Below are 19,520 nucleotides of genomic sequence, written 5' to 3' on the forward strand. Positions count from 1 at the left end.
GATAACTTTAACAAATATGTAAAACCATTTTTTATAAAAGCTACACACTGCAGCTTTAATGAAATTATTGCATAATATAAACCGGTTATTAAACGTTGATAATAGACACTTTTAATTGTTCTAATAATGCTCAACAAAGCCAGAAGCGTTGCGGGCCGAAGCCCTGGGGGTCGCCACAGGGTTAATCCCGTGAAGGGCCAGAACAAAGCTAACGAGGAGCAGCCCAGCAGAGGTTCTGCTGGAAGTTCAAGGCTCCGATCCGAACCAGGCTCCACATTCTCCTTCCCCAACTGTCGGCTGAGCTCAAAGACGTTTTGGTCTTTCCCTCTTTCTGCTTCTCTATTCCCCGAGGGGACAGATACTCAAGTGAACTTTTGGACCATCTCACCAGATCAGCATGTTGTTTCAGAAAAAGGTAATCACTATGCCGTTAAACTGATTGGGACTAATGTCTGCTGGTGTGGGCGGCTTGCAACACGAAGATGGGAAATTACAGAGTCATTAAAGAGGAAACAGGACAATCTAGGAAGCTTGACGTCTCTGCAGGCTTTGCGATGACAGAAACCAGATCCCTTCAGTTGCAGTGATCTGCCGATATCTCTGGCCTTAGCACAGCTTCCACCAGAAAGATGACCTCCACACTCAGTTTTCCAAGGATCCATATGGCCTTCAGGCCATGCAACGCCCAGACATCACACGGATCAGCATGCGATGAGAAGAAACCCGGTGTGCGCGGCCCAGGCCAGGTCTGGTCTGGGCCGGTGGATGTCATAAATTTGCCACCCCCTCCTTCCTGTTGGTGCTGAGAAACATTCCTTCTTCCTGCTCACAGCAACTTCTCCAGATCCCATCTGTCTATCAGAAGCAGCTGCTGCATCAGACATCTGGTTGCACACTAATCACCACCAAGTCTACAAGCTCTGTCATCAAAACAAGATCTCTATCTCTTACAAATTGTTGAATAAAAATAAATATACATATTTTATTCTGGAGGCTCAATTGCTGCACGAGAAACATCCAATTAACATTTAACTTTTACAAAAATATGTTTTCTACATGTTTTTTAAAACTGCCACCATGTTGTGACAGCATGTTATGAGACATATAATCTGTTGCTGTTTGTAGAAATACATCAAAACCAACCAATTAGGTCGTAGCGCTGTCAATCATCCTTGTGTACGTGACAGTTCAATGTACTAACTTACAGTTATCTGCCGTCATCGTTTGCTGTATAACTAGCCTTAGCATTTGTGGCAGGCAGCGCGTACACAAGCATGACTGGCTTTGCTGAAACCCGCCTACTGGCTCTGGTTGGTTGTTTCTAGTTATCACTGTGAGAAGGCAGAGGACCTCAATTTTTTCACAGATTATCTGTCTCATAGCATACCGTCATGATTGTGACAGTTTCAACAAAAATGTAAAAAAAAAAAAATGTTTTAATAAAAGTTACTTACTGCAGCTTTAAAGTGTTTCGGGCTTCCCAGGATGGGGAACAAAATGTAGAAATTTTACAACAACTGCATGTGTGACATACATTCATTGACATTTAGATAAAAATAAGAAGAGTCTTACAATAAATCAATTTTGTATCTCAGTAATATAACTCAAAAATGTAGAAAGATCCAAAGTTTAATTAAAGTTAGTTTGTTTAGTGGAGGGGAAAATCCTCCATTAAGGAATAATTGTTTTAACTACATCAATGGAAGCACAATTATAGGTGTTTTCGCTGTTGGTGTCTAAGAGTCGGATCTTTGACTTTTCTGTTTGCAGACCAGTGTCTTTTTGGTTTGGTTAATTATTTCTGCTTGGCCATATGTTTCTGCTGAAAGACTGTTTTTTAAAATATTCTAGTACTTCAACTGGTTTGTAGAACTTTTCACCTTAACGAGATTCCCAAGGTCTTGAAATTAACCCTTTCTCCTCCGTTTTCCTCCATACAGACCCAAACATGCCTACAGACTTCCCAATCACAAACAGTGAAGCATCGAATTTTCCCGATTACCCCGACCCGGATGGCTCGATCAGCCCGTTCCCGAGCGGAGAGACGACCACATTAAGCAGCGGCGCTCCTCACTTTCTCGGCCGGGGCTTCAACGAAAACCTCATCCCGATTTACTGCTCAATCCTGGCTGCTGGTGTGGTCGGCCTGGTGGCATACTTCGTGTTTAAGAGGTCAGTCAAAAGCTTTTCTGAATGAAAAACCAATTTGGATTTGGTACCTCAGGTGCTAAGCCGTTCAGTCATTTATAAACAAACAACAGTATTTTAAATCTGTTCTCTGAGCTACGGGCAGCCAGTGGAAGGACTTTAGATCTGGTTGATGTCTTCCTGGTTGTTGTCAGAACAGCAGCAGCAGCATTCTGGACTGATTTTTTGAGTGGCATGGATGAGTTTCTCTAGGTCACGTGTGTCAAACTCGAGGCCCGTGGACCAAATCCAGCCCGCCGTAGCTTTTTATGTGGCCCTCTCTATTCTAGACTAAACACTGATTGTAATCAATCGCTACAAATCAAGTTTTTGTCTGTTTACTGCCAAATTATATCAATCAGTACCTCCGGTTTCTTGAGAATTATTGTGGAAATTCACGCAAAATCAACAAATCTGCAGTTTTTTGTGCTGACAGTTATTGCTGATTTTTCTCAAAAACTTTCTTACTTGTACTAAACAGCTGCCTCAGCCTTAATTGATGTCAGATTATAGTCCATGAACTGTATAAAAAGTCGCATTTACCGTCATAAATAAGTGCAAATATTTCCAAATTAGTATCACAAACACATCATCAGTCCTCTCTATTCCTGGAAATGTTCTTCAGCTGATAGAAGACCAACTTTGTAACTGTCTTTATGTGGCTCTGAATGTTCAGGTTAAGAGTCCATCACTACTCGGGCCTCATCGTTGGTATTTAACTGTAATAACTGAACCATTGCGTTGATTCTAGATCGTTCCTCTTTAGGGAGAGAGAGAAAAAAAATATTTACACTGAAGTGAAGAAATATTCAATCCAACTGATCAATTTCTTTAAACGAGCCATGATTGTTTTCCTTCAAGGAAGAAAAAACAAAACTTTATGCATTACAGCGATCACAGATTGCTGAGGACATGAGGCTGCAGCTCCAATCTATCCTACTGACAGATACAAATTCAGGCAGACACACATTTGAAGCAAGTAAACAAGCTGATTAGATGCATTGATTGTCTAAAACATGCCAACCAAGGGAAATTTGAGTGCCACACACATCTGCTCCACATTTGTGCATACCCTTCGTCATGCACAAACAAATGATAAAACGCTGTGAGTTTGACAACAGGCTGACATTTATAACTGCTCTGTTTCATTCAAAACGTCCTGAATTTTTAAATCGTTATCTCGCGCAACTTCGGAGAACTGGTTACATTTATTACATTTAGTTAACACTTAGATAAAAATGTATAAATTACTTTGTTGTCAGTTGAGTTGGTTGATGAATTGGATGATTATTGCACGTTTTACAGGACCTTTCCACTGAATATTAGGCAGATAAAAAAACACATCAGAGAGCCTTGCACGCATCCCAAAGGAGCTGAAGAGTGATGTCTGAGTCAATCTTCTAAAACTATTACCTCAGTGACAAATATACAAGCCAAACTGCCCTGTGTGTGGCAGCATAAGCAGTGGAAAACGGGTTTATTTGATTGTGAAGTGGGTGCAATCAAATGGAGATGTTGCTCCTTGAAAACATGTTTGCGTTTATGGAAATTAGGCTCTGTGTTGTTACATCCAATTATTTCCTGGCAAACAAATTATGGCTGTCATTTTCCCCCCTTTTTTGCCAAAATCGGTATTCAAAGCAGCGTTTTTAATCTCTTAATTAAAAGAAAATGCAGAATCATGCCTCAATAGCTGTGATGTTGTATCAGCATTGAGGCCAAAGGAGTACCCTGCACACTGCAAAAATACAAAATTCTACCAAGTAATTTTGGTCTAGATTCTAATGCAAATGTCTTAGTAGACTTTAACTGTTCAGGAAGATGTAAAGGCTTATTTTAAAAAAATAATTCTTCAATATTGATGAAATTGTACTTGTTTTATTGACAGATAAATGAACTTACAATATGGGAAAATGTTTTGTTACAAGTGAAATAATCTGCCAATGGAACTAGAACATTTTCATTAATATTAAGGAATTGTTTTCTTAAAACAAGCCTCTACATCTAGAAAGTTTCCTGTAAGTTAGTTTTGTCTTATTTCAAGTGTTCTAAGATAACTACTTGGTAAGATTTTGTTTTTACAGTGTAGACCAACACTGAAGTTTGCAATCTGCCTATAGATGCCACGATACTGGAGGTACAGCTACTTTAAAATTATGCAAATTGCTCAGTTATACAAAAATATAGCAAGAATAAAGTTTGTAAAGGCTGGTAAAAAAAAAAAAACATTACTAATCTATGCAAATTAAAAAGACCTCAATCAAGTTTAATCAAGAATTAAGTGTGGTTTTCTGTTTTACTCATTCACAGGTGGAATAGCTGCAAGCAAAACAAGCAGCCAGCTAATAACCGTGCGGCTACAAACAACCAGATGGTAACACCGGAGGGAGAGAAGCTGCACAGCGACAGCGGCATCTCAGTCGACACTCAGAGTCTGCAGGACCAGCAGCAGCAGCAGCAGCACGCACAGGCTGAAGCCCAGCCTCAGCCGTCACGCTCACACACACAGGAGCAAATAGGTAAGCTTTCAGGTTTGCACCAAAACACCGCCATTAAGGAAAAGCATTTTCAGAAACTTAGATGAAAGCCAACTAATACCACCCTGAAAATGTGCCTTCTTATGCTTTGTGTGTACCATTATTAAGGTTGGAAAAGTGGTTTCTCTTTGGCTTGATGCAGCATGCTGAAGGTTTTATGGCTATATTACATAGAAATAATGATCTGGAGGTTCCACTTCACTTTGTTATATCTGACATTTCATCACAGAACCCTGGGCTCGCTACAGCACAGAAATAAAAAATCCCCCACTAACTCTGACTTTAATCGTCTGAGAGCAAAAGTCAGGATTCTGAGATTAAGGCCAATATTTTGAGCTTAGTGTCAGAATTTAGAGAAAAAAGTCATAATTCTCAGATTTAAAGTCAGTTCTGAGGATAAAGTCTAAATTCTGAAAAGAATTCTGAGATTAGAGTCAAAATTGTTACTTTAATCTCAGGTTTCTGACTGATCTTACTGAGAAAAAAGTCAGGATTCTGAGAATAAGGCATATATTGTGAGTTTAATGTCAAAATTACAGAAAAAAACAGTAAAATTATCTGATTCAAAGACAAAATTTTGAGGATAAATTAGGATTCTGAGATTAAAGTCAAAATTCTGACTGATCTTCTGAGATCAAAAGTCAGAACTCTGAGAAAAAGGGTCATAATACTCAGATGAAAGTTAGAATTCTGAGAATAAAGCCTGAATTCTGAGATTAAACTAAAAAATGTGACTTTAATCCCAGAATGCTGTCATGTGGGTGGATTACGGTCATTAAGGTCAATCAGGTGTAAGAGCTGAATTTACACCTGATTTAGCTGTCAAAGGCTGTTTGGGGATTCTGCATGAAAGCATCTGTAAACCTGAGAATCTGAGGCAGAGGTTCAGTGAAATAAGGGCGAAGGACATAGAAAAGGGTTTGACACGCATCTGAAACCCTTTCAGTTTGGATCTGTTCATGTCAGAGGTAATGTACCAACGTCTGATCTATATCTGTCTTCTCTGGTTTATATTTTCCTCCGGGGACGTTAGGAAGTATTTTAAGGTCTGATTCGCCATCAAGCCAGACAGAATCGAAAAAGGTTTTTGTAAGATGAACTCAGTAAATGAACTCTGGCATGGACCCAACATTATGCACTTTGCTGATCTATTATAAAGCAATTTACGATGCACTCAATTTGCTTCTATTGGTGGAGTGCATTAAGAGGCATAAACACAGATGAACTTTACGGTAGTTTGTTAGCTTTCTCTCATTTGTGCATCACAGAGCTGAACACATGCATGTGAAAGCTCCTTCACTGATCAGTGTCCATGTGCAAACCACACCCTGATGTTGTTTTGTGCAAAATAAATGCAGCACTGCACAATTTACTGACATCTCATTAGGGTTGTTTTGCTCCTGTTAGATTCACTCCAGTGTCTTGAATTAACACTTTGAATATCTGGAGTTGATTGAGCTCATATTTGACCGCAATTCAGCTCTGAATTACGGTAAAATAAATAAATAGGTTTATTTTCACTTATTTGTGGGGGGTTTCATGTTTTATTTGAAAGATGCACCACATGTGGTTGCTCAGGTTTAAACTAGCTGATTTTGTTAAATTGTAAATGCTTTGATCACTGATCTTTGTATTTTTCTGGTCTTCATTTTTATTTTACGTCAAATACTTGGCTTCACATCAAAGCAGGTCCTGGAAACATAAAAAAAAAAATACTGAATCTCCTTAAGATTTAAAAAGAAACATGAACTTTTAAAACAGTTTTTGATTCATCCATCCATTTTCTTTACACCCTTGTCCCTTAATGGGGTCGGGAGGGTTGCTGGTTCCTCTCCAGCTAACGTTCCGGGCGAGAGGTGGGGTCAAACCTGGACAGGTCGCCAGTCTGTCGCAGGGCAACACAGAGACACACAGGACAAACAACCATGCACACACACACTCACACCTAGGGACAATTTGGAGAGGCCAATTAACCTGACAGTCATGTTTTTGGACCGTGGGAGGAAACCGGAGTATCCGGAGAAAACCCACTCATGCACAGGTAGAACATGCAAACTCCATGCAGATAGACCGGGCCGGGAATCAAACCCAGAACCTTCTTACTGCAAGGCAACAGCTCTACCAACTGCACCACTGTGAGTCATGGCCACAAAATAAAATAAGTGCCATGTTTCCATGGATGACACATTTACTTCTGCAGTGACACACAAAGAGTGAAGCCTGTCACGGTTTACGGCTGTGAACAGAAAACGTTTGTTTTCTTAACTAAAAAAGGCCTCTGAAATAGACATTTTTCTAGTGGTGAATTTTATTGGCAACAATAAAGGACATCCTGAGTTTTTGGATTTAAGTGAAGCAAAAAAAAAAAACCAAGACAATTCATAGCTGGACAGAGGGCTACACAGACTCGCCAGGAGGTGACACTTTTGTTTTTCTAGGTGGGTAAGCTTCATTAGGTACAAAAAGTTTCTTTTTGCACATTATAAGTTATGGTAGCATTATTTTTTTTAATAATTTCAAAGCCATCTGAGCATTTGAAGTGTCATTACATTAACTAAATATGTAGTTAAAGTTAGAGACGACACAATATGTTGTTGTGAAGAGATATCTGGAGTTCAAGTGCCAGGCCTCTCATGTCCTAGCAGTTAAATTCTTAATACTAGCAACAACAAAAAAACTTATTATATGAACAAAAGTGAGGCAATGTGTGGCTTCCTAATATAAAGTATTCTGCTGATATCCAGAGGTGGACGCAATTCTTGGTACCCCCCAGAAAATGAAAGAAAAACCCACAATAGTCACATAAATAACTTGTTTCATGAGTTTATTTTATTTTTAAAAATAATTCTGTTGAAACGTGTTTGAAAAGCAATGTCTGACTTTCATTTGTTCATTTTCACAGAATTTGTATTTATTATCTTTGTCAGATTCAAGTTATTTCTGTGACCATTGTGGGTTTTTCTTCCATTAACAATTTTGTCCATGTGTGTATAAGAACGCAATGCCAGTCAGAAGTGGAGCAAACAAATCTAAATTTTAGTTTTTCTAATTACAGCTGTTGCTATAACATGTGCTTCCCTTATTGTGGTGGATTAAAGACAGATTGGGTTTAGTAAACCCTCATTAAAGTGTTTTGTTTGTTGGTCCTTCAGGCTACCACTCTGAGAAATCACAACATTTTTGTAATTGCTATAAGAGCCATTTATCAAGATTCTTAAACAGAATAAATTTTTATTGAGTTTTTTTGTTCTAAAAACCTCCTTCCTTTCTTCCAACCAGGGAGAACAAAACAAAACAATAAAAGGCTTTATACTGGAGAATCAGCTTGGCGCTGGTTCACTGACTCAATGTCTGACTGGTTAACCCTGTCCCCTCGTTAACTTGTTGGCTCATTAGCAGGTGTTACGAGATGGGATCCAGGCCCAGTCTCTTTGGGTTTCCAAGTCGGATGTAGCATCGCTGTTTAACAGGTGCTAATTGGCATTTAGCACCACTTGTCTGTGTGAAAGCGGTTTTAAAAAAACGTCACATAAAAGAGGCTGTGGATTCCTCCTCAACCAACAGAATTCACACTATTAATCCATTATAATCGCAGGGGGGGTTTCCTGTTTCCGGAAAAAACTCAAACAAAAAACAAAACATGTTTTGCTGGTGTGCAAGAGAAACGGGAGCAGTTTTTCATTCATCATACGTCAAGTACGCTTTTATGAAAGGAAGTAGAGCGAGGAAAATGCCCCTCGATGTGACTGACAACTTTCAGAAAGGGGTATTCCCTGCATGAGTCACTGGTGAAGGGTGAGAGATGCTTCACGAAGGGAGCGTGGCCTCATTTCTGTCAGCTCATCAAAGAACCGTCTATCTCTGCCGCCCCTCACCCCCTTTACTTCCTCGCCCCTCTCAATCATGCATATAGATGGAGTTTAAAATTTAAACAAGAGCCTCAGCCTGGTGCTCTACCGAGCGTCTCCGTCCTATATTTGACCCCCCAAAAAACTAAACAAAAATAGCTTAAAAGATTTCAATATCGACAAGGTCACTGCAAAAACAAAACATTTTACCAAGTATTTTTAGTCTAGTTTTTAGTGTAAATCAGAAGTAATTTTTAGCAAGAAATTGAGGCTTATATTAAGTAAATAATTTCTTAATATTGGAGTGGTAGTTTCACTGGCAGAAAAATTAACTCATGACATGGGAAAAATGTCTTGTAAGTGAAATAATCTACAAAAGGAAATACTACTTTCTCATCAATATTAAGAAATTAGTAACTTAAAACAAGCTCCTATATCTTGCTAAAAACGTTTCCTGTTAGTTTTGTCTTATTTCAAGTGTACCAAGATATTTGCACTAGAAACTAGACTAATTGTACTTGATAGGATTTTGTGATTTTGCAGCGATAGAGTGAGGATTACGCTGCGTCCACACCAAACACAGCGCGTTTTGTGCATGTAGTGATGCGCTATTTGAAGCATTTGGAGCATCGGACGCACATCCACTGGGTCCAATGCTGGAGTTGGAAAGTCTGCGGAGCGTCAACCTATCAGAGAGACTCGGCTATGTGACGTAGCATTCTGTAGTTGGTGTCCTGCCAGGAGATGGAGGCACCGATGCGAGTCAGCAGGTCGTCACGCTGGGCTCAGGTGAGACGAAAACAGCTGATTGCAACAGTCATCAGCGCCCAGCTAGCTTGTGAAACTCCCAAATTACCTCTGAATTATCGGGTAAATTCAAACACGCGCCCGACGGACGCATTTTGTTGATTTCAGTAGATAAAATTTAGACACTTAATATTTCATCCATCATTGTTCAAAATAACCAGAAGAGCGAAAAAAGGCCAAAGCCTCCAACGCGTGTTGTGCTGTTATCCGCCATCACCGTTGTTTGTTCAAAAGAAACTGAACACAAAATGTTCAGCAAAGACATCTGAGCCTCCGTTATGACTGCAGAAGCTTTCACTGCATAATATTTTGGTGCCACTTTCTCAGTTTCATCCGCCATTGTACAAAGAGAGCGGCAACGGAGAACATCGGCTCATTCCAATAAGCGTCCAGAGCGATTTTGACGTGCCTCCACAGAGATTTGGAATGTAAACCTGGCGCACGAAAAGCGTTTGGTGTAAATGCAGCATCAGTGTTAAACTTCTGAAAATTTAACTTCTTCCAGATTATTATATAAGCAAATACAAATTTACTTTTTCTAGGATCAAGGAACATTTGTCACGACGGTAAAGTGAAAGCTGTGGAAATTGTGTTTAGATTATTTTACATAGAAGACAGAGAAAGAAGAACATTCATCTCAAGTTCACAGGAACGGTTGAGTTTCAGAATCTGATCTGCAAGCAGGAGCTCTATCACATGTACGTAACTTTATACATTTCAAAGTTACTGTGAAATAAAGTGTTCTCACTGCAAGATGAGCAATGCAGTTTCAGGAATACACAAGGCGTGACTCATGACTGGAGAAACAAGTCTCTGTTATCACACTGAGCTTTCAGGATCAGACTAATGCGTTCCAGAGGAACGCATGGATGAGTTTCTCTAGATGCTGCTGGAACATTAGTCCTGGAAACGTCCTGGTGATAGAAGACCAACTTTGTAATCGCCTTTAAATGTTCAGAGACACCGAGTTCATCACCACACCCAGACTTTCAGTCCTGATCACTGGTTTCCAGCTGTAAAAAAACATTACATAAAAACTGAAAATACCTACATTCAGTGGAAGAGGAAGAGAAAATCTGCTCCTCTTAAAACAGATTTCGGCATTTAGGCTTGTTGATTTTCCCTTTGGGAATGCAAGTTGCTATAATCAGACATGATAAACAACTCCGAGTCACTGTATTTAGGGTATTTTTAAAAATATTTTAAAATATGGGAACGTCTGGTTGCTCTCCTGGGAACAAATCTTTCCCACTACTCAGAACAAGTCAGAATAAGTCTTCAGCTGATTCTGACAGACCCTGAGGTTTTACCACGTCAGGAGGGATTCATCATTCCTCCTGCATGGCTGCGGTTTCCAGAGGCTCTTCCCAGAAAACCTCTGAAGAAAGGTGCAAAGCTTCTTGATCCAATGTGAAAACGGCAGAAAGCCTGAACTAAGCCTCAAGGGCAGCTTCATCTGATTTATTATTTACAAAACTCGTCTTTCTTCAGCTGAGATGATAGTTTTAATGTGTGGATTTTTTTTCCTGTGGAAAAAAAAGAGTCAGTAGCAAAAAATATGACAAAAATATTTATGTATTTATACAGCAATGCAACAAGGAAGAAATGTTCATTTAATGTTATTGCTAAAGTGATAAAAGCACGTCTAATACATATAAAACTATTTTTTTGCGCAATGGGAGGTAAAACAATGGATTAACTGGTTAAACAACTTATTTGAGATTTTAAAATATATATTTTAAGCCAAACAAAGGCCAAATTCAGAGTGAATGTCTGGAAGTCATAAAAATATTGAGATGCTATTTTAAATAAGACAGATTAAGATTGTAATTTTACATATTATAAAATTGAAAAACCCCTGTGAGAAAATTATTTTTTCATAGATCTGACTAAACAATTTCACATCATTTTATTTTTTATTTCATTCACAATAACACATCTTAATGGCTCATGTAACAACAAAAAGGAATCATGAATAAAAAAGGAGCAGAAAGAAGTATAAACTTACATCTGCCTCCTATTTACATAAAGAAAAAAACATTTAACTCAGAATACTATAATAGATGTTTTTTTTTAAAACAACAAGAGAACACAATTTTCAAATTTCCTGAGATTCGGGTTGTTTTATCTCACTGGCAAAAATGTTCCATAAACGGACATCTTGAATTGAAATGTATCTTTCCATCATCGCTGTTCTGACTTTAAAACTTTAGAATTTGAATTTTTAAGGCTCTCTTCTTCCAAAAAGTTAACATATATTTTAACATTTTTTAAATAGATTTTACATACATTTATTTTAGAAATGTATTTATAAATAATTTATATAATATATGTAATAACTTTTACATAAATGTTGCAATTTATGTAAAAATCAAAATATTACAGAAATCGTAAAAAAAATATGTAGAATTTTACAAAATGTACATTTTGTAAAAATAAATTATATACATCTTTACAAAATTCATGTAAAATTTTGTGAGGCTTTAATCTAATTTTGTATGAATTTATTTTACAAAAAACTAAATTAATTGATAAAGTATAAAATGAATTGAAGTTATTGAAAACTTTACGTCTGTAACACAGGAAACTGAGTGGCTATCATTGCTTCCAGTGCTTGAGAGCTTTGGCTCTGCTGATGGTTCCTGTTTAAACAGGCAGGAAGAAAGTTCTGGACTTTGGCCATCACTGGCCCGCAGACGCAGACAGGAAGCTGAGAGGTCCGGTTTATTCATCTCAGTGCAGATATATTGATGAAATTGGTGTTAAAGTTTCTCTCGGGTGGTTCTCTTGGAAGCTTTTGACGAAATGTTAAAGATAAAATTGGTTGCGTTGCTCTTCCCTGACACAAAGATGCATTGATAAAGAAAAGAAAACACCCAGTGCACTTCGGGGTCCGCTCACAATCGTCTCTGCATTCCTGAGGCGTTTCCCCGACTCCCCTCAATATACGACAGGTTAAGAGGTTTGTGGGAAACTGGAGCGTTTGTTTCCCATCCGCATCTAGCTAATGGCTTCAGCTTAAGTGGTTCGGATGGATCCATAACACCACAGGGCCCCCTTCAGGGAAGAGTTTGTTTAGAGGAGGCAGCCTTTTGGGATTAAACCGCGATGGCACAAGTGAGAAATTTCTCTCTCGTGACGTATTTCTCATTATTTCCTCTCTGCAGTGGTGAGGGTAGATGGAAGCCCCCAGCCCGACTCGCCTCCACCCGAAGTCTAAGGAAGAAGAGGAGGACGAATTGGCAGGGAACAGAAGGAAGGGGGTGCCACGCAGAGAATGTAAAAACAAGACATTGATTCATAATTCAAGTGGCCACAGAAAAACGTACACAACCCTCCAGTATGCTTGGGGCAGCCGACAGAGACTCTTCGTCCCTGCATGTGGAGTCAAACTCTGTCTTATAGCGTGCCTGGACCCTCAATCTATGGCAATATCAAACAAGAAGACGTATAACGACATGCAACATAGTTTTTAGGAGCTGTCAGTTTAACCTGTACTTCTCTTTCAACGTCTCAGTTTTTAATTCCATGTTTATGCTTTTTTTTAGTATTATTTTTCTTTATTTGGAGGGCATTTTTTCCCCTCCTGTCTTTCTCTGTTGGCATCAGAGATACAAAAACAGCAGGGGTGCCATGAGCAATTCCCAGCTTTTTCTGGAATTTCTTCCTTCCCTTTCATTTAATGACCAACGTTAATGTCATTGTTTGAGAACGGCTGCAAGAATTCATCCTAGTGACTCATGTTTTGATGAGACTGCTCAGTAATTAACTCTTTTTGTGTTTTTGAATAATTAGCTGGCTCTTCCTGTGTGCAACAGACATAAACTCCCTCTCTAGCAGTGCCTCCAGGGATTGTATTTCAGCAGCTTCATGTTCATAATGTTTGTCTCATGTTTGTGTTTGTGCGGTTCTTTCATTTCGAGGCTTAAGTTACACGACCGAATCAGCAGGCTGCCTTCGCTGGATGTGCAACGTGAGAGGAACATCTCTGGACTCAGCGCCGCTGCTGACTCACCGCGATGAGTCGTCTGAAGGGAACCGGGGGAGAGGGGGGGATTCATTTACGGAGCCAAAAAACAAACAAGCAAACAAAACAGGATCACGACTGCTAATTAAACTACTTAAATGAGTTTGGGACTGGAAAAAAAAATAAAATCTGCAGGAGGAATCCCATCCACAATCATTCTTCGGTGAAATTGGGACAGCCCTCAGAGGAAGCCGGCACTTCCACCTCCACAAGCTCACTCCTACCGTAAAACACACAGCCTTTCTTACACGAGGCTTACCTGGGAGGCGGGTAGTAATTACCTCAGGGTTTTAGCTTCATTTACCCTCTGCTTGCAACACAGTTCCTGCTGAAGCCTCAGTGTGACATCATATTTTCATTTTCCAAGGCAGAACCACCCGACATTCACTGCATTTCCCAGTTGAAATCAAGCACTTAAGCATAGGCTTACATCTCAGGCCTGGTGGCATTTTTTTTTATGGAATGCCCCTTTAATGTGCCCCTTCCTGCTGCTTGAAGCGAAGTGAGCTTAAATACCATGTAAAGGACACATACTGTAGCCGAGCTTGACTGCATTCATTGCTTACAGTGGCACATAGATTCTCAGGATTTAACTTGTTGTAGTATAACTGAGATTAAATGAGTATTTAAACAATTTAAAATGAACAGTAGCTTAATACTTTGATTTGGTTGTTTACATCCTGTTGACGTTATCAGTGCAAATTGTTGGCTTATATCTGGGTAGTAAACCAGATTCTTGCCCGTTCAACTAGCACCAGTAGTTTAAAATAATGTGTTATATGAGCACTTCGTTAAGGGGAGACGGGTTATTGTTTACAATGAGGTGGAAGCTAATGCTGCGTTCACGCCAAACACGTTTGAGCATCAGGCACGTCTGGTTTATGTTCAAAGCCTATGTGGACGTTTCACGCGTCTAGGAAAATCTGAACTTTCACTGCACTACGCGGCGCATCAACCAATCAGAGAGACTCTGCTATGTGACATAACGGCCTGTAGTTGGTGTCCTGTCAGGAGGCACTGATGCCGATTAGCTGGTCGTCAAAAACTGGGCTCAAGTGAGATGAAAACATTGCTGATAAGTGACCGTCGTCAGCGCCCAGCTAGCTTGTGAAAACTTACAACTCACATTCTGTTGATTTCAATAAATGAAACCTAGACAGCGTTTCATCTGCCGTTGTTCAAAGTAAGAAAGGGGAAAAAATTTCAAGAAGCTCCAACGTGCATTGTGCCGTCACTGTTTTTTGTTCAATAGAAACTGAACGCAAAATGTCCGTCATCTGAGCCTCCGCTATGACTGCAGAAGCTTTCACTACATAATAAATTGGTGTTACTCTCTCAGTTTCATTCGCCATTGTACAAACAGACCTGCAACGGAAACCAACGGCTCGTCCTAAATCAGGTCTAGCGCGATTTTGATGTGCGTCCATATAGACTCTGAATGTATCCAGACGAGGCTGACGCTCAAATCGCTTTTGTTGTGAACGCAGCATTTGCGTCAAGCGTTTGACTTCAAAGCTGCTGAAGCCAGAGGCGTTTTTGACGAGCAATGCGTGTTCGGTCTGAACGCAGCATCAAGGCCAAAAGTGCATGCGCGTTTGACGATGAGCTAACGCCACAGCGCCATCTAGTGGCCTGGCATGACAACTACAGCTGACTCGAGGTGCGCAAGAGGAAAATTTCCCCAATTAACAATGGAAAATACCGGCAGTTTCCAGGCAATGGTCTTATGTAAATGTAGCCTTATTGGCCATTTACTATAAAATCTTGGTTGTTCACAATCAATTAGCCATGATGCTAGCGCACTGCAAAATGGAACGTGGCAATTAAGCTAAATCAAAAGAACCAGCTGATGGAAAAGTAGAACAAAAAATGAAGTTTAAAAAAAAAAAAAACTAATTTAGTTACCATTTTGGGAATTGCTTCACTCCAACTAGCCTTTTGCTTGAATTACCACAAAGGTTATTCCCGGTTTCTTGACACAACCTCTTCAGACGACAAACTGTCCGTCTAATCTTTGTCAAAGTTTTGTGAAAAACTATTTACACTTTTAAGATTTCCTCTGTTTTTGCTAACAGTTCAATTTCACTTCCAAAGTAATCCCTCAAATATAATCTGCCAGACAAAAGAAATAAAAAGATCTTTTCTCTTTTTGACAATCTGGAACACTTAATCTGGAATTACCCAAGTGTGAGAAAAATGTAAAAAAGACATCTGTGAGGGCACGGATACATTTTCACTGCAGTTTGAATGCATAAAGCTCAGAAAATATTGCGTTGCCCTGCCTAAACCCTGTAGCTTTAATGCATATTTATTTAACAAAGAGACAAAAATAGTAAAAATCATTCGGCACTGACATTATTCCCAATTTTTCTTTTTTTTTAATGAAAAATGTCTGGCTTGCTAAGTTGAACAAGTTACAGTAATGTTTACTTTGTTTACTATGCTGGTGAGGAGAGCAGGTTTCAGATAACCTATGTATCAAAAGAATGTGTGCCTGTCTGTATTTTTAGGTAGGAAATTTTTTTTTATTGCATTAGAATATAAGATATGAATGAATAATCTGATCAGATGACAGTTGGTGGATTGGCATAGATTTGTCTAGAAATAACCAGATTGCAAGTGTTAGAGAGTTTCACACTGATTTATTTTTTTTTTTCTAACTAACAACACATTTTGCTTAGGGAGTCACTTTTCAACAATATCCGAGAGGTATCAGTTTTGTCATTTTATTCTCAGCAAGAGTGAATTCAGACAAAACCTTTAAGGAAACAAAAGATGTTTTTTTTAGCTTGTTAGCGGCGCTTTTAGAGTTTAGTGATAGATAGGAAATGTCTCGCTGAGGGAAGAAAACAGTGAAAATGACTCATTACGTCCTGTGTGGCTCTGCATGGATCAATCACTCGGCCACAAACACCCCAAGACAATTAAACTTTCTGGTCGCCTCACTTTTGATTCATGAATCAGTGCAGTGTAATAAATGAAAGCAAACAAAAGTCTGCTGTAGTTTGCAGCTCTGTAGCAGATGTTGGTGTGAACACGTAACCACACACACACACACACACACACACACACACACACACAGAAGTGTATGATTCACTCCTCTATTGAGAGCTGGAGTGATTCATCCTGATCCTGCATGAGGGACTGACATTAAAGCAGACTTCGCTACACTTGGTATGAAAGACCAGAAAGTTGATTTAAAGGAAAAAAAACACATTTTCTTCATCTCCATCCCCCCGCTGAGGTTCCATCAGCCCTCCAGCAGTGCCCTCATCCTGCCTAAAGCTGACGTATTCCCCTTTCTCCAACAGATTGAGACACTTTGTGAGAATGTACAGCCTGGGTAGAAACAGAAAAATATGCAAGACATGTTCCAAGGAATAGTTTTCATTAGGGATGCACGATATTATCAGCATGGCATCGTATCGGCCGATATTAGCGGTAAAATTTAATATCGGACATTCCATCAAAAATAACTCACCGATATAAAAGGTGTTGTTTTAATAGAGCAAATGAATAAATTTGATGGTAAACATACTGCAAATTGAAAGTGTTGCATCATTTTCAGTCTCTATTTCTAGCATTTGCATTTGGTAGCAGGCTAAATTGACGAAGATAATACAGTATTTTAATTCCACAGTAGAGAAAGCCGTATAGTTTCAGTAAGTAGGTATCGGGAAAAAAAAAAATCGGTATTGGTATCAAATGAGTTTTAGCATATCGGCATATTGAACAAAAATCCAATATCGTGCATCCCTAGATTTCATGTTTGCCCCATCTCTGCAGGTCTGAATTGTTTTTCTCCTGACATTTCCACTTTATCAGTCGTACCACCATCTTGAATAAGCATTTTTTTTTTCTAAGTGAGCACTTATTAGATATAATATGATTGCACTCAAAGAGTGTACCACAGTTCAAGTGCCTGTGTACAGTGTCTAACGTTTTTTGAGTTCAGATGTTTTAACTGTTACTTATGTTTTTATTTTGCATCTTTTTTCCATTTGTGTTTTTTATGTGCTTTCTTTTATATATTTTAGAACTAATGAAGGATTTTCATGAACTGAAGTCACAAACATGGAGCCTTGGAGACTCACGAAAACTGTAAAAACTTGGCACCATTATAGAGACTTACATTACAAACAGGTTGCCAATGAACACATACTGTATGTTAATATGATGTATTAGGGTCATGTAGCATTTTGAAAGCTTAAACATGTTGCCAGGTACTTTCACAAGGCTGTTTGTCAACAGAAATGAGCGCTACTGTACAGATTTAATGCATGTACAGTAGTTTTATCAAGTACCTCCATTATAGAGGCATCAAGATATGTAATCTGCAGCATAGTGATGTCTGTGGGGAGGCTCACTGTGAATCTCTGAGATTTTAATACTTGATACAAACACATCAGGACTTGGTCCCCCCCCTCCCAAAAAAACGCTGAATGTCCTATGTAGTTACCTACTAATGTAAAATGCATTGTGTAAATGTGAATTTCTTAGAGTTGATACGAGATAGAAAAACATGCTTTAAATAAAACGGAAAAAAAACTGAAATGTGTGCAACAGTAATAAAATCACAATAAAAAGATTTAATTGCACCATTTGTCTCGTTTGTGTTTGTTGTCAGTGTGAGATTGTTTACGTCCAAATGCATAACTAGATCTGAGGTTTGTATTTTGTGACAGGTTGGTTTCCTCCAAGTACTTAAATTTCCTCCTGCAGTACAAAAAATATAGATTTTCGGAATATATATATTCCGTTAACGTGTCCTCTTGTATATATATATATATATATATATATATATATATATATACTTTTTTCTTTTTTTACAAATGATACTAAATAATAAAGACATGAAAGCAAAGCCACGAGAGGAGGAGGATGGAGGTCCCCAGGTTCAGGTGGTGTATCCGAGTCGTCCAGAGGAGAGAAGGTGAAGCAACAACGTTTGCTTCATTTCTAGTCTTTTGGCAAACGTTTTGATTAGATTTAACTGTTTAACCCCCAGTCTTAGCGCGATGCTCAGGAAGAGAGCAGCAGATGTCACGGCCGGCCAACTGGGTGACCCGTCAGCTCTTCAGTTAATGAAACTACAAAAACATCCTATAAACCGGCGAACCGCCAAAACCGCACATATGGTAAAAATGTTAGGCGGGATCCAAACGACCGCTCTTAGAACTACATGAGGTTTCAAACTCCACTCATTCATTTTTAGCTTACAGAAAAAGAGTTAAGTCACCAAATAAACAAAAGTAAACTGACCAATGACATTTAGGATTTGGCATGCCCACCCCCACAGACTCGCAGATGTGCGCAACGTACAAGTTGATGCAAAAGATCTTCTTCTTAATCCATAATTTTAAAAGAAGGTTGGATAATAAAAAATCTCAAAGATATTTTCTTTTTTTACTTAAAGGAAAATCTCAAGTACAGCTGTAGGCGCTCCTGACCCAAATAATGTCTGCCTCTGCTTCCAGAGCATATATGAAGTAAAGTATTGGTAAGGTGCTGCTAGTTATATCCAACTGGGCAACTAATCTGCAAGCCTTACCACCACTTTAAAAATAGAAATCTGTCTGCTTGTCTCACTGGAAGATTCCCAGCTGTTTCTGCTCGTCAACCACTGCTCATCATTGAACAGTGAGAGACAATATTTGCAGATGGAACATATTTCACACAGTTGTCAAACTTCCTAGAAGACAATGTCCCGGCACATTCACTCCAAGGTCAGACGGAGGAATGCTCAGAGAAACTGCAACCTAAAAATAAACACGGCTTGTTTGGAATGGTTTCCATGAGAACAGTATGGAAGCACGAAGGAGTTGTTAAGATGCAGACATGTCCTCGAGACGGATGGGATTAAAGTGAATAAATGTGCGTGCTCAGTGTTTTACCAATCGGTGCAAAAAAGTAATGCTCAGTGTTTGCTGAAGTAAACATGGACGCTAACGATTTTGAAGTTGTCCAATCGGAGCCAGTACATTAACAACTTTATTCTCGTTATTGTCCGCCATGTTTGTAGTTTTTATTCTCCGCTTGCAGGATGCTATAAGTGACATTTGTTGAGCATCAATGACATTAGATTCTGGTCACATTTGAAAACATCAGATACGA

The 19,520-nt window shown here is 39.0% G+C and overlaps 1 protein-coding gene across 1 annotated transcript in view; it reads left to right on the forward strand.

Annotated features, from left to right (window-relative positions):
• ngfra (nerve growth factor receptor a (TNFR superfamily, member 16)) overlaps positions 1-18,004 on the forward strand; it is a 40,116-nt gene extending 22,112 nt beyond the window's left edge. The window contains exons 4-6 of the mRNA XM_008416290.3: positions 1,941-2,172; positions 4,498-4,706; positions 12,547-18,004. Coding sequence (XP_008414512.1) covers positions 1,941-2,172; positions 4,498-4,706; positions 12,547-12,599 — 494 coding nt within the window. The 3' untranslated portion in view covers positions 12,600-18,004. The remainder of the gene's footprint in view (positions 1-1,940; positions 2,173-4,497; positions 4,707-12,546) is intronic.
• The last annotated feature ends 1,516 nt before the right edge of the window (positions 18,005-19,520 follow it).

This window comes from Poecilia reticulata, chromosome 8 (genome assembly GCF_904066995.2).
Source record: "Poecilia reticulata chromosome 8, P_reticulata-male-v2, whole genome shotgun sequence".
NCBI lineage: Eukaryota > Metazoa > Chordata > Actinopteri > Cyprinodontiformes > Poeciliidae > Poecilia > Poecilia reticulata.